Consider the following 16,021-nt stretch of genomic DNA (forward strand, 5'->3'; position numbering starts at 1 on the left):
CTCATCAACACAAAAGATAGTCAAGTCTTGTTAAAACTTTATAATAAATATTTCACGCTTAATCTTTTCCGAAATCAAAATTCATGTTTTATATGACTTCTCTATAATAATAATATTCTACATTTATTAAAGTAGTGCATTCAGTATGGTGATACACCCTTTGTCAAATTACCTCTATATATAGAGTCATACCAAAAACTTGTGTAATAATTATTTGTAAAAAATATTTGTGATAATTATATTTAATGACATGCACATAGTAAATTTCATGTCTGCATATCTAAATGCAAAAATTATATTTAAATGGCATATGTCAATTCATAACTTCACAAAAACTACCGGTGTTTGCCTTTTTACATTCATATTCTTTCTTTTAAAAAATAGTTAAATTGGTTAACAAATACATTCCTTCTTCTAGGTACACAAAAGTATAAATTTAATTTTTTTGTTTATAACAGCTAAATGAAATCTAAATATCATACTGCACCTTAATTCTTATCTTAGCATTTTCACTACCATGGAGCCAGACAATAACAGTAACAGTAACTATTACGTTCTCAGACTTGAGACTGGGGAAAATTACTTCTGAACTTGTTCGAGTAAAATTACCAGCTGGCTTAACAATGTAACTTTCTAAACAATCCCCGTGTGTGAAGGGAGTAGAAGAAAACAAGCCAAAGCTCGCGCCTAACACCGAGCCATATGTGTAATTTCCACCACCTGATTAGAGGTGGATTCTTTAAAGTAGGAAGCCAACAACATCAACTGCAAAATGGACCGTCGTCACCTGTTGCTAACATGCATTTACATGATCAGATGTAGTACTCACCCAGATTATTCACAGATGGGGCGTCATTTCTCTACACTGCAGGTATAGCTGTTACCTTTCTTCCATATCAATTCAAACTGACTACTGCAGAGATTCAATAAATGCATTCTAGTGGTCAATATTCAGGACATTTCTTACTTGAGGGTTGGAATTTTTTGCTAAGAATCAGAAACCACACCTGTGGCAGAAGGCACAGCATTTTCATTTAGAGGAAGAAGAGAAGCACCAGCAATGGGATCTGAAGCTTGAGCACCATTCAAAACTTGTTGAGCACCCTGTGAATGGTCTGGGGAGTTTGTGACGGGATTAGGCGGATAAATTGCTTGAAGTCCTGCTTGTCCACATATAGGGTGGTGACCTTCAACACACTTGAGCGCTGACTTGTGCTGTTTACCCGAAAGATGTTGTCTCAGAATCTCCCGTGTGTCACATTGCACATTGCACAGGTCACACATCAAAGGAATTACAACATTAGAATTGGAAGGTTCAGTCGCCAGCCTCTTTGCTTTAGAAGCTTTCTTTTTCTTCCTTCCACCAACTAATGTCTTACGTTTCACACTGGACCTCTGATTTCCAGGTTGATTCATCATGGGCTTATCCGGCGTATCTCGATTTGCATCTTTAGGTGGATCAGCTTGTTGTGCATTATTGGTTTTCTGTTGGGTTACTAATTTATTATCAGAAGATAAAGTATCTAAAGGAATATTTTGTGGTGGATTCTGCTGAGTCTCTTCTTCCACAAGGAAGTTATCAGGCTTCATGTCTGTTGAAGAAATATTTTGTGGTGGATTCTGCTGAGTCTCTTCTTCCACAAGCAAGTTATCAGGCTTCATGTCTGTTAAAGGAAAATTTTGTGGTGGATTCTGCTGAGTCTCTTCTTCCGCAAGCAAGTTATCAGGCTTCATGTCTGTTAAAGGAATATTTTGTGGTGGATTCTGCTTTGTCTCTTCTTCAACAAGCAAGTCATCAGGTTTCATGGTTGTTAAAGGAATATTTTGTGGTGACTTCTGCCTAGTCTCTTCTTCCACAAGCAAGTTATCAGGCTTCATGGCTGTTAAAGGAATATTTTGTGGTGACTTCTGCTTAGTCTCTTCTTCCACAAGCAAGTTATCAGGCTTCATGGCTGTTAAAGGAATATTTTCTGGTATATTCTGCTTAGTCTCTTCTTCCACAAGCAAGTTATCAGGCTTCATGGCTGTTCCTGGTTCAAAATCACTAGAAGGTTTCTGCACATTCTCGACATCGCTAACAGTTCTGTTTTCATTTGCTTCCAATTTTTCCAAGTTCCTTTTGTGCCGCTTTCCATTCAAGTGCATCTTAAGTATGCCCAAACAACCGCAATCGACATTGCACAGATCACACCTACCAACTCCAGCAGAATTGCTAACTTTATTCCTCCTTCTATCACAACCTTTACTCTGACCATCACCCCTCCTTCTATCACCACCTTTGCTCTGACCATCACCCCTCCTTCTATCAACACCTTTGCTCAGACCATCACCCCTCCTTCTATCAACACCTTTGCTCTGACCATCACCCCTCCTTCTATCACCACCTTTGCTCTGACCACCACCCCTCCTTCTATCACCACCCATCCTTCGACCACCACCCTTATCAAATGATTGACCAACCTGCAGAAGTAGCATCATGTGAACATTCAAGACTTCAACACCAGTTCCAACAAAATGGATTACTAGAAGTGGAGGAGAAAATGGGAATGTAGCTAGATCCGCAAAAAATCTAATGGCCTTCATCCCTGGCCTTGTCTACATTGCTAAATAGTTGCTTCACCTTTGCACATTTAATAAAAGTTTTGACAAGATAAGACAAAATTTATTGCTAGCATTATGCTCATAATAAGAAGAATAAAGCAGACTCAAAATGGAAAATAGATTGACCATCTGGTAGAATAGGTAGCAGCTCAATGTATAAGCCTATATGGATGGGTTTCTGGTAAATGGAATTGTTCTCATTATTCTAAGTTTTAGCAGAATAGTATGATGGCAATAAGTAGGATTGAAATGTATCACATGGATCTATTTCATTTCTGTCTGAGCTAAGCCTGCCAAACATATTTTACTTCCAGGAAGAAACTCTCTCCACATTCTTGGCCCTTCTTCTCCTTGCTCAAGGTTAAATCTGAACCAACCTTTAACCATTCTAAGCAACAGCAAGAATAGGATACTCGAATAAAAACTACCACTTTTTATCTTCTTCTACCTCACCGACACTTATATTTCACCCTTTTGACTGGCATAATAATCTCAAAACAGCTGCATTCAGAACATTGTTCAGTAAGTGTATTTTCGAAGTACAAAGTTTTCACGGCACTTCCACCTCCACAAGCAAAGCCAACCATTATGGAAGATGCTGAGACACTGTCATATCTCTCAACAAATAATACGGTGTTGCCACATCTATATGAATCGGGAATGTTTTTTCCGTTCTCAGACCCATGAATCACAGGACATTCTGTCACCGACCGAAGATGATGCCCAATCTTGTAGAAGGAAGAAAATTCAATAACACAACCAATAGCATTGCAAATGCTATAAGTACAAGGGCGGAGGACTGGTCTACTTGAAACTTTAGTAAAACAGTTCTAGGTTAAACTAATCTCTAAAAGAAAATGGGCATGGTCTACAAGTAGCTTCTTCTATCATAATCCCCTCTAATGAATTCTTTTAGCACCCTATTCTTTTTGAACAACTAGAGCTCGACCTGAAGTAATATAATTGCCGACTACTTCACATGACTTTTGAGAAAAAGGTCACAAGTTCATGATGGCAGATACGCCCATGGGTTTAGTTGAAGTGGTAAAGGTTGAGGGAGTAGTGACTTGGGTCACAGGTTTGAGCACAGTGCCATGCAAACTGCCTGACGTTTCATGGAAAGGGTAAAGGGGCGGGCTCATTGTCCCGGCCTTAATAAGTTGCAATTGGTCCTCAAGGTTGGACCCAGACGGATTTCTTGGTCAATTAAAAAAAGGTTCATCATTGCAGACATACTAACAACTGTATTAGAACATACAATACATCAGAAAGCCAAAACAACCCACATGATTACTCCAACAGCTATAGGCATGCTCATCAACACTTGACAGATATACTCCTACTTAGGAAGATGGTCTGGTACATTTTCTCACTCCTTCCCCCCTAACTCCATCTCTCATGATGTCCAACACTCGCCATGCTTTCTAGGCCATTGTCCTCAATGTATTAGTAATCGAAGATAAGTACTTATAGAAGTCCAAAATTTCAGTTGCTCGATCATACAAAGGCACTTAAGAAAGATTTGAAAAGAACTTCAAAAATGCAAAAAGGAACAACAATTTCTCTATAATTCATGCAGGAAAAGAACTCGTGAATAATTCAAGTACGCATTCTGCAAAGTCCTCTACACATGTTGGATAATAAGTTCTGTAATACCTGAACACCACTCTAAAATCAAGATACGATCGTCATGAATTAAGAGAAATGAAATTCACATATAAGTCACTGTTGTCAAAGGCTCCGTTGAGGTGCGCTTAATCCAAACTAGGTGCAAAATAGGTTTTCTGCTTCACTTCGTCTAAGCTGCGCTTTACTGCAGGCACTAAGGCACACAACTCACCGTTCATGTGCTCTGCCTAGAAGACAGAGTCACCAAATAAAGTCATTTCACCTAATTGTAACTTTTTCTATTTGGTTTTCTACATAATCGTGGTTTGGGCTTATAGCTATTTTTCTTGAACTGTCTATACTCTTGCGCTATTATTCACTAAAGGTCACTCTTTATAATTGCATTTTGACATAAAGCCTTTAGCTTTACGGCTTTGATAACGCTGATATAAGTTATAACATAGTTCAGAAAAAGGAAAAATAACTGATTTCTCAAAACACGAAGACGAAATACTTCTTACTCGACAGAGACCACTTACATGAGAATGCAATCCAGATGGCCCCGCCCCATTTCCAGGGAATGCACCAGATCCCAAACCCGAACCTGTATAGGTACCCGGTCCTCCAATCACGGGTCTGAACCCTTGAGCCTGGGGGTACCAACTCTGGCCTTGCAATCCACCCGTGGCCGTCAGCCTTTCCGCTGCACCCACAGAACCAGCTAACTGGTTCAACTGAGCCAACGCTGCCACAGGATTCACCCCTAGCCCAACCCCCTCTGTCCTTTGGGGCAAGTGATAACCATTCTGCTGATTGGGTAACTGAAAGTACGGTTGCCCGTGTGATGCCGAAGCGGGTTGAATTGAAACCCCTGGCGGATGAATTGGGGGTTCTTGATGATTCCATTGGTGATGGGCTTGTGGGTGTTGCGGTGGATATGAATTTGAATAATTGGGAGGGCAATACGATGAATATTGTTGTTGGGTTTGTTGATGATGATACTGCGGCTGTTGTTGATGATATATCTGCTGCTGCTGCTGCTGTTGTTGTTGTTGATGTGGGTCTTGATAATTGGAGTAATATGATTGACGACCATTGGCTTGAAAACGAGATGGGTTGTAGTTGTAGGATTGTTGTTGGGATGCAGGATAAGAAGGATATTGATTTTGCTGAGATGAAGAAGAAGACGAATCCATGGAGCTTTAGGGTTTATTTGCAGGTACTATGATTTTTATCTATCAACCAAGAAAGACTGAGAAAATGATATCTAAATCTGAAATTCAAATTCCGGAATATTAATATTTATCAAGAAAACAAACGAGCTTCTATATATAAAATCATAGAGAGAGAAAAAGCCTAAAATCGTCCTTTAAGTTTACGCTCTCAAGCAAAGTCATCCTTATTCTTATCAATGTGGGCGTTCGGTTTTCCCCTTCGGTTTAATTAAATTTTGGTTTAGTTTTTTGGTATTTGATTTTAGAAAAGTGTGGGCCATAGTTTATATCATATTAGTCGGTTCAATTTTTTTCTACTTCAATTCGATTTAATTCGGTATTTTTAAATCGATTTTTCGATATGAATAAAAATAAAAACAGAATCTGATAAAATGTTAAAAGTTTCATCATGTATTTAATAAAGAAAAAGAGGGCATAGATTATTTTTAGCAAAGATGTCAAAGGATTTGTTTCCATTTCTTAATATATATGGCTGCCATTTTGCTAAGCCTAAAGGCTTTCTCCCATACCGAAATGCTGAATGAATAATGAAGAGAGCAAGCACCCTAGCAAACACGATGTAACGATAAACTTACAATCAAAATATAAGTACTCACAATGTACAATTGTACATAAACAACAAAGTTCAACACTTTATTGACATTATATTTGTCGTCATTTAAAAATTGAAAATTTAAATGGATCATGTAAATATTTTGGTCAAAATTCAAAAGTGTATGGCTATTATTAATTAAGCAATATAATTTAAATATTTTTAAATTTAGTAAATAAAATTTTGGTTCTTCGATGCACCGTAGTTTCGAGACCCTCGCACCGAACTCCAAAACAAAGAACCGAAGTTCTGAAAAAAGAAAACCGACACCAAATCGAAACACGAAGAATCGAAATTGAAGAATCAAATTTTTTTAATTCAGTTCAATTTTTCAATTTTTCGGTATTTATGTCTACCCTTACTTAGCATATGAAGCATAATCAATCCTTTAATATGCATATAATTCATATACACATGGCAAATTGAAATTGTGTGAAAACCACATGTTGTATACGTCAAATCGCGAGAGATTTGCTACATATAATATGTGTGTTTATTTGTGTTCATTGTATGATATTTATGTGTAAATTACATATGTAGGTTCTTTAGCTATTTTTGTAGCCACCAACATGGATTGTGGTGTACTGATGAGAGTGTTTCACCCTTAATTAGAGGTCTCGGGTTTGAGCCTTGGATATGGAGAAAATCCTATTGGGAGCGCCACTCCCGAATGGACCCTGCAGTGTGCGATTCGGATTTAGTCGGAGCTCCAATGTGGGCTCTAGACATTGAATGGGAAACCAAAAAAAAAGGGAAAATTTTTTAAAATGTCAATATTTTAGCATTTAAGAGGGTTTATTAGCAACACTTTCAATATTTAGTAAAAATGTCAAATTTTAGTTTGTTATATATTTTATTTTTGTTTTTATTATTTGTTTTTATTTAAAGAATATAATTATTTAATAACAAAAGGGAGAAAATCAAGGAAGAGAATATTTCAAAAAAAGATAAGGATCCTTAATTTTCTCTTACATTTTCAAATATAATTTAAATTTTGTTCTTTTTTTTTTCTCCGGGATTTTTACCTTTTTAAAATTATATTCATTCCACAATATATTCTATTTATATTTATTATAGTTATTTATTAGTTTATATTTATTCCAACAGCTATGCCGAATTTATCTATATAGTCATTCAAGAAACATATTTGTATTTTCATATATTTTTTTCCCAATTAGTTATTTTTTTCTTCAAAAATCGTGTATGTATTTATTTCAATATGTATTTTATTTGTATTTATATTTATTCTAGTTTTTATTTAGAATTTTGTATAATAATATATAAAATACAAAAAAATAGTATGATGAAAAAGTGAATGAAATATAAAATTGAAAAGAAATAATTGAATATTTGGTATACTCATTCTTAAATAAAATACATAACTAGTTGACATATCTTTAGAATAAATACAAATTAGAAAAAAATGTCAAATTCAGAAACAATGCAACATAATTTTTGAATGAATATAACTATTAATTGTAAAAATACATACTGACTAAAACAGTATCAAAATTCAATATATACTTCCAAATTTATGAATACAAAAAACAATAAAACTATGAAATACAAAAATAAATACTAAATGTGGTACGTTGACACAACTATATAAAAAAAAAAAGAATACAAAATGAATTAAATATATGAAATACAATTCCAAATCTATGGATACAAAATACAATAAAACAATGAAATACAAAAATACATACTGACTAAAACAACAACAAATTCAATATACACTTCTAAATCTATGAATACAAAAAACATCAAAACTATGAAATATACACAATCAAACTCGTATAATATGTTACATTGACATAACTAACACAAAAAAAAAACAGAACACAAAGTACAATAAATATATGAAATACAAAAATAAATACTAACTATAATATAATAAAAATTCCATATCCACTTCCAAACGCATTTTAACATGAATTTTTTTGAATCTAAAAAATTATTAAACAAATTAAACTAAACATGCAAGACACAGAACATGCAAAAAAAAAAAAAACTCTTCTCCAACAAATTGGTCTTCTTCAACTTCATGGTTATGAATTTGTGTGGGATTTTGCACATCGACGGATTCAAACATTTTTCCCCGTGTATATCCTCAGATTTAGAAGCGGAACCTACATTCCTACATTCTTGTTTAATTTTTGAGTGAAAGAAAAATTAAATGATGAAAAATCGGAAGAACTTTGATTATTTTGTCCAATACGTCTAATAACTCTCTTGAAAAAGTCCATTTAAGAGGGAATTATGTAGTCTCAAATCCTAAAAAATGTTTTAAGAACAACAACAAAATAAAAAAAAAAAACACTAAAATCAGTAAGTAAATAAATAAGGAATCTGAAAAACATAATACCCAAATCAATGTTAATCTTCAAATCAATTTTGCAACGAAATCAAATGAGAATAATAGAAAATATTAATATATTGAATCGAAAATATGTGGAATTGATTTGGAAGAATGTTAGAGAGAGAAATTGAAAAGAAGAGTAAGAAAAGAGAGAAAAATTTGTGGATTTGATTAGGAAGAAAGTAGGAGAGAGAAATTGATAAGCTTAAGAATAAAGAAAAAAATTAAAATGACATTAATATCTATCCAATTACATAAATATAGGAAAATGTGTAATCTATTAGAGAAAATATTAAAAATATCAGAATAATTATTTATTTTTAAAATAATGACATTTTTGACATGTTTACAAATATTATTAAAGTATGAATATTATCTGACTCAGCTAAATTTCCCCAAGGAAAAAAACTATATTTGTAGCCAATCACTTAAAAGGGCCGTTAGCGCTTCATATGACTTAGAAAAGAAATGGACTTTGATTTACAGCCCAAACTTAAAAGGGACATGATTTTTGAGTTTTTTTCTCAATCTAAGACATGTCTTGTCTTTAACTTCACCAACCAAGGAGGAAAACATAAAACTTCAGATATATGTATTTATGAAACTTGTCTAATTTATTTTTTAGGCATGATAGTTTAAGACTTCCTAAACTCTATATCGTTTATTCGGCATACCTAAATTTTATTTAATATCCTAATTATTACTCTTCAAATTTGGCATTTTGATAGCTTTCCCCTTTTAATGATGACATAGCAAAGATAAAGAGGATACCGTGTGTGATCGTTTGAGGTTCGATAGAGAATTAACAAATTAATTTTTAAATTAAATATTTTTCAACAGTTAATTGTCATATAGATATATAATAAATTATTTGTTTTCAGTATATTTCTTTTTTACTTCTTAATCAGAGAATATAGGAGCTAGGTGTACGTGTATTGGTTGACTTTGAAAAAAAATCGATAGGAGTATGTGTATATATCTTGACAAACTTGTAATTGTAAAGATAGTGGCACAATCTCTTAGTTTCATTATAATTTGGATTATCACTCTTTGGCACTCTCGTGATTTTATTGGTCACCATTTACACCCCTTAGGTCCAGGACATCCTAGCCATCTACCATGCCAAGTTACCAACTATTATAAACTTAGAAAGAAAGTTCAATCCAAAATAGATTAATCTGATAGATCATTGCAAAGCTTTATAGCCTGAGCTTAATTAAAGATTATAGCTATAATTTACTTAATTACAAATATATAGTTATAAGTTAGAAAGAAAAGAGAGAGAGATATAATTATACTAAATGTATATCTGATCAATAATTGTATCGCGAATACAGTTGATTATCATTGAATATAATTATATAAAATGTTATTGTTGTCATTCATATAAATCAAGTGTATTAATGAATTTGATTAACAAATACTATTTGTATCACGGGTGTTATTATACTAATGAATACAATTATATCAAGTTATATCAAGTTCAACTGTATTAACGAATATAATTGGATCAATATTGTATATATATCATAACAAATTATATCTATATTCATGTGTATCTGTATTCATTTGTTACCTTGTGCAATTATATTTATGTCTTATTTGTGTGTTTGTATTCATATTAAATTTGTTGCCTTAGGTGTTTTTATTTATATTTGAAATATGTTATCATATGCGTTTTGAAATAAATATGTTATTATATGCCTTAGGTGTTTTTATTTATATTTGAAATATGTTATCATATGTGTTTTTCTTTACTCCTTCAAACTCGACCCAGATCCAGCCTAATAAAAAAATACTTTCTCTTTTAATCGGACCTGGCCCAAACTCATCTTATTATGTTTTTGTTTTTTGGTTTCACATTCGGTGTTTGGAGTGCACATTGGAGCTCCGACTAAATCCAGATCGCACATTGCAGGGCCCACTCGGGGGTAGCGCTCCCAACAAAATTTTCTCCATACTCAGAGCTCGAAAACCAAGATCTATGATTAATGATGAAGCACTCACACTAATAAATCACAACCCGATGGTTCATTTTATTATGTTATGACTTAATAGAAGAGGATTGATTTTATTTTTTTTCATTTGGGTGGGACTCATATCTGATGGGATATAAAAATGAGTGAGATGATCTTTTAAGCCAAATTGCATTTTTTAAAAATTAAAAGCCACTTTTAGAATTTACTTATTTTAATTTCGTAATATAAACTCGTTATGAAAAAGATAAATATATATCATTTACTAAATAATGAAAACATATACATCATTTTCTAAATAAATATATATCTACTCCTAATGATAAATTTTTTTAAAAAATTATTCATCCTCACAGATAAGCTATGAAAGGGTCTAGTTTAGGTTCCTGTGCATGGTATAATTGTCAAACTAGCAGCCTTTCTGTGGAGTCATTGGAAATGAATGCAAGGAATAAAAGGTGATGCTTATTCGTGAAAGGAGTTTCCGTTGGTGACCAACAAAAACACTTTCAATAGGTATAGGTGGATATCGAGTTCATTTCGATTCTCTCGATAAAAAATCATGTATATTAATTTTTATGTTCTATGATATATTTTATCTAAATACGAGTTTAGAGGTTGACTTATCATATAGAAATTCAAAATTTACCTTAGGTTTTAAATTTTAATCTCAAACATTATATTATTATTTTTCAAATTGCTAAAATTCATCAACTAACATTCTGTTTGGATTATTATTCTCCATTGCATTGTATTATATTGTTATTATATCTACAATATTTGTTTTGATTGTTACTTAAAATATATTGTATTGTTACCGTACCTACAATGTTTGTTTTAATTGTTACTTAAAATGTATTGTATTGTTAAATTTTATTGTATTATAATAATGAAAATCTCATTTTATGAAACAATCAATTTGATGTGTTTCCATTATTACTTAATTTCTTTTTCAATTAAATCCTTCCAACATATTTCATATTACTATTTTATCCTTTACACATATATTATTTAATTCTAGTCAAACCTAATAAAGTGTAATAATTAAGGATATTTTAATAAAGTTATAAATGATAATACAATACGATATAGTCAAATCAAACAATAAAAATGTTATTAAACAACAACAAACCATACAATCTAGTCAAATATTGTATCTACCATACAATAGAGTACAATATAACACAATATATCATGGAATATTGAATAACAATGATCCACACAAAGTATAAAATAATGTTATAAAATTAATTCATCCACATATCCACTTACAGCTTAACCCAACCTTTTAATTAAATGAGAAAATATAACGTCCATCGTGCCGCACTTGTTGATAGTGAACAGTGATAATCGATGTTGTTTAATTTAATGAACTTGCTAATTGAACTAACTCTTATACTTTGGTCAACCACTGTGTTTCACAAATTTCCAATTCAAAAAGCAATGCGTGCCATAAATTTTTGAGAACTTGTAAGTTGGTTTGACATCAAGTCTTTTGTGACCCCAATGCCACACTTTTCATATTCTTTCAGTTTTTGACGGCGCAACAACAATCACACCATGTTTTCATTTTGTCCTTGTTTTTTTTAAAAATAAAATAAAATAAAATACAAGTAATTGTTTTAAATTTAGCTAACGTTTAACTTTATATTTTTAAATGTTTTTGATAAATATTATTTGAGTAAAAATTTTGATGAAATTTTACCATTTATTTGGCTATAGTATTTGAAAAATATATTTCATCTTTTTAGAAAAATATGATTTATATTCATAAGCTTTAAAAATCATCAAAACTAACTATAAGTTTGTATTACAGGTCTATTGGATGTTTGTTGCAACAGTAACAAATTGTGTCCATGATACTAGAGCAATGTGGTAGTTTGGAGTGAGTGCAACAAGTATCATTCCATAAATCGTGAAGTAGACAAAATACATGATTTTGTTACCTTGAGCCAATTTTTCATCAACAGCCTATCATAATTTAATATTCATTGAATATTTCATCACTACTTTTGGTGTTCATGTAAAAAATTATGTAATACAATACAAATAACTACTATAAAGAGTGTTTTTCATAAATGATAAAAGTTTGGAGTAAAATATCAATTTTCAAAAGATCTCAAATAATGAAATTAACTAGTATTTGAAATATTTGTCAAATAATGACAAATTATATGAACAAATATTATTTGTCAAATTTTTTCTCAAATATTATTTGGTAAATCTTTGGCCAAACAGGCCCTTATATCTTTTATATATTTTTTGAATTTAAACTTTTGAGAATTTATGGATTTGAGACGGCGAGTCAAATGAAATGGACATATGCGTAGCTGGCTTTGGCATGCGACGTGATACCATCAAACTTTCTTCTTACAGTCGGCGCGGCAAACGTAAAACATTAATTTGTATTTTTTGTAAAAAATACGTAATATCATAAATTATTTTGGTATAAATAAATAATGCCTTCGTTAATCATTTTTATTTGTTTATTTTAAATTTGTATATTCTTCAAGGAATAATTGATATGAACACTTAATCATAATATCATTTAGTATTAGATCTTAAAAAATAAATAATTAATAATATTAATTATAAAAATAAATATGTAAAATAATAATTATTTTTTCTTAATATAATATTCGATCTTTTCTTTTCTTTTCTTTACTCCGAAGTCCTAACTTTACATCTCCTCCTTCCTCCCCCAACCCAAAAAACATGGGCATAAATTATTATGTTAAAAGAAAATTCTTGGAGGATGGGAGCATCCATTTGACTTTTACTCTCATAAATCTCATTTTCTTTTATATTAAGCAATGTGCATTCCTATATAAATCTATAGAAAAATAAAAAAGTAAATATATACACCATTAAATTAAATAAATTCGACCAAGAAAATAAAATCAAATTTAAAGAAGTTGACCAGCTTCAACGAAGCTTTATCAATTACCGGTGGCTTTACAACAAATCAACTACTCAATAACAATTTACTGACTAGTTGCCTTTAATCTAATCTTTATACAAAGCCAGCCACATGTTTCAATAAATTTAAGTACTTCAAATTGTTTATAGTATCATTAACATCAATTTAATGTCTAAATGAAAGTACCGTTTTAATTTTTCTGTATGTTACAACTTTCAACTTTAAATCGAAAAGGGGCTAAGTTAATTAGTCACCTAAAGCCAAAAATATATTGGAGCCTAATTTTGATTTTTTTTTCTATTTTTGAGATGCAAATTTATTTCTTTTTTTCAATTGAATCTTAAACATGTCATGTGAAAATTTATTTTTAAATTGACAAAAAAGAAAAAAACATTCATTAATATTCAAAACAAACTAAAAAAGACGAATAAAATGAAACACACAATATAATTTTTTGTTTTGTTAGAAAAGACTTATAATAATTTTACTGCTACTAAAAATGGGATCCCTTAAATTTGAAGGCACAAGACAAATATCATTTTAAAAGGCATTAAATCGCCTCTAAATTTAACAATCCGCAATTGAACTTCGTTATATAGTTATAATTTGTTTTAATAACATTTCACAACTATAATAATTTGATTGTTTATTTGATCGATGCTTACTATTATGCTTTACTTCTATATACTATCATTTATAAATGATATTCATTATAGCGGTAAACTCACTTAATATTTTGTAAAAAAATATATTCTGTTTGTGTTATAGCATTTTAATATTAATATTTAACATATTAAATTGCTTTATTTTGAAGTTGTAAGAATGAACATTGTAATGGATGACTTCTACATCATCCATTAGCATTAGTTATCCATCAATGTATTTCATTCTTAATTCCTCCATTACTCTTTGTAACCTATGTAACTCCCATTGTAACCTATGTAACTCCCGTTGTAACCTAAGAAACTCCTAAGGCCATTATCTTCACTATTTACTATTAAAGATGGCATTACTTAGTTAGTTGAGGTTCATTATGTAATTAGTAGAAATTAGAGGAGTAGTTAGCAAATAGGTGGTTAAAGTAGTTACAAAATATTCTTCCCTTTCTTGTATAAATACCAACTAAACATGTTAGTTACAGGTAGAAAAAGAGTTAACAATTTACAGAATACAAAGATGAGTTTCTTCTTCTTCTAATCTTCATCTATCTGCACATTGCAGATTACTCCATTTCTCAAAGCTTTCATGGTATCAGAGTCAGTGAGGCAGTAAACGATTGTGCAAATCAACAGACGAATCCATGGCAACAGTTGATAATGAGCTGCCGGAAAAACTAAGCCATAATCATCCTCTGTTCTTGAACACCATTGACAATTCTGGTGTATTGCTCAGTTCAATTCAATTGACTGGAGCCGATAACTATTCAGTGTGGAGTCGAGCATTAAAGATTGCAATTATAGGTCGAAATAAGTTGGGATTTATCGATGGTTCATGTCAAAAGGAAGCATATGGTCCAAATCTGGTGAATCTGTGGGAAAGATGCAATGCAATTGTATTATCTTGGATCATGAATTGTGTTTCGGAAGAGTTACTTGGAGGCATTGTTTACTCTACAAATGTTGCATCTGTATGGAAAGATCTGGCTGAGAGATATGATAAAGTTGATGGATCTCGTATCTTCCAACTACACAAAGAAATTGCCACTGTGAGTCAAGGTACTAGTTCAATTTCAACATATTTCTCTAGATTACGTGAACTATGGGTAGAATATGATAGTCTAACTCCTGTTCCAAGTTGTGAGTGTGTAAATTCAAGAGAATTTGTGAAATTTGTACACAATCAGAAGTTACTTCAGTTTCTTATGGGGTTGAATGACTCATATGAACAAGCTAGAGGACATATATTGATGATGACACCTCTACCTTCATTGAACAAAACATATTCAATCTTAATTGAAAGAGAAAGCCAAAGAACCATGTCACAAGTCTCTAGTAGTGCTAATTGTTCTGAACTAAATGCCATGTTCACTTCTGGAAACAATACTAATGCTATGGTGCCTAGATCAAGACCCTACAACAGTTCTAGCTATGATCCAAATGCTTTCTGTGATTACTGTAAAAGAACATGTCATACACAAGCTGTGTGCTATCAGCTTCATGGTTTTCCCCCAGGATTTGAAAGAAAGAAGAAAAATCCCAACAATACATATCAGGGGAGAGGAAGATCAAGTAATGAGTATCATGGAAGAGGAAGGTTTAACAATGACAGGAGGCAAAATATTACTGCTAACAATGCAGTAAGTGATGGTGATATAGGTGTTAATAGAGGTGAAAATTCAAGAAGTCAGGGTTATGGAAGAGGAGCAATAAACACTGAACATATTGAATATCAAAAAGGCATGACTATGTTACGGGAACAATATAATCAGATTCTACACATGCTTGGACAAACTAATATGCAGCAAGAAAATTCAGAAGGAGCATCTACATCACACTACAATGCTAATGTAGTCCAAGCTAAGTGCTCCTCAGCAGGTGAATCAACAAGTAATGAAGCTGCTCTGATTGTAACATCAGTCAAGAATGGCTGGATAATAGATTCTGGTGCAATAAATTGTATGACTCATAACTCAGATATCCTTACTCATATGCATCCACTTCCTAGTAACAAACCTAGAAATGTTCAATTACCCAATGGTGAAACAAACCAAATTACTCATATAGGATCCTG

The 16,021-nt window shown here is 31.8% G+C and overlaps 1 protein-coding gene across 2 annotated transcripts; it reads right to left on the reverse strand.

Annotated features, from left to right (window-relative positions):
* Nucleotides 1-325: 325 nt before the first annotated feature.
* LOC101252499 (uncharacterized) lies at nucleotides 326-5,654 on the reverse strand. Of its 2 annotated transcripts, XM_004241952.5 has the most exons (3): nucleotides 4,749-5,654; nucleotides 1,008-2,460; nucleotides 326-913 (listed from the first exon to the last, which is right to left on the reverse strand). In XM_004241952.5, the coding sequence occupies exons 1-3, from the start codon at nucleotides 5,403-5,405 to the stop codon at nucleotides 897-899; spliced, it is 2,127 nt and encodes a 708-aa protein (XP_004242000.1). In that variant the 5' UTR covers nucleotides 5,406-5,654; the 3' UTR covers nucleotides 326-896. The 2 variants fall into 2 exon arrangements, with proteins under 2 accessions (XP_004242000.1, XP_004241999.1); XM_004241951.5 differs by having other exon boundaries at nucleotides 848-2,460.
* Between the last annotated feature and the right edge of the window lie 10,367 nt (nucleotides 5,655-16,021).

This window comes from Solanum lycopersicum, chromosome 6 (assembly GCF_036512215.1).
Source record: "Solanum lycopersicum chromosome 6, SLM_r2.1".
Taxonomy (NCBI): domain Eukaryota; kingdom Viridiplantae; phylum Streptophyta; class Magnoliopsida; order Solanales; family Solanaceae; genus Solanum; species Solanum lycopersicum.

Bases quoted from the DNA above. Each gene is read 5' to 3' on its own strand.
- LOC101252499 (XM_004241951.5), bottom strand. From the start codon at position 5,405: ATGGATTCGTCTTCTTCTTCATCTCAGCAAAATCAATATCCTTCTTAT. The intron at 2,461-4,748 runs GTAAGTGGTCTC...CTACTTCTGCAG, and splicing joins CATCTGGATTGCATTCTCAT to GTTGGTCAATCATTTGATAA.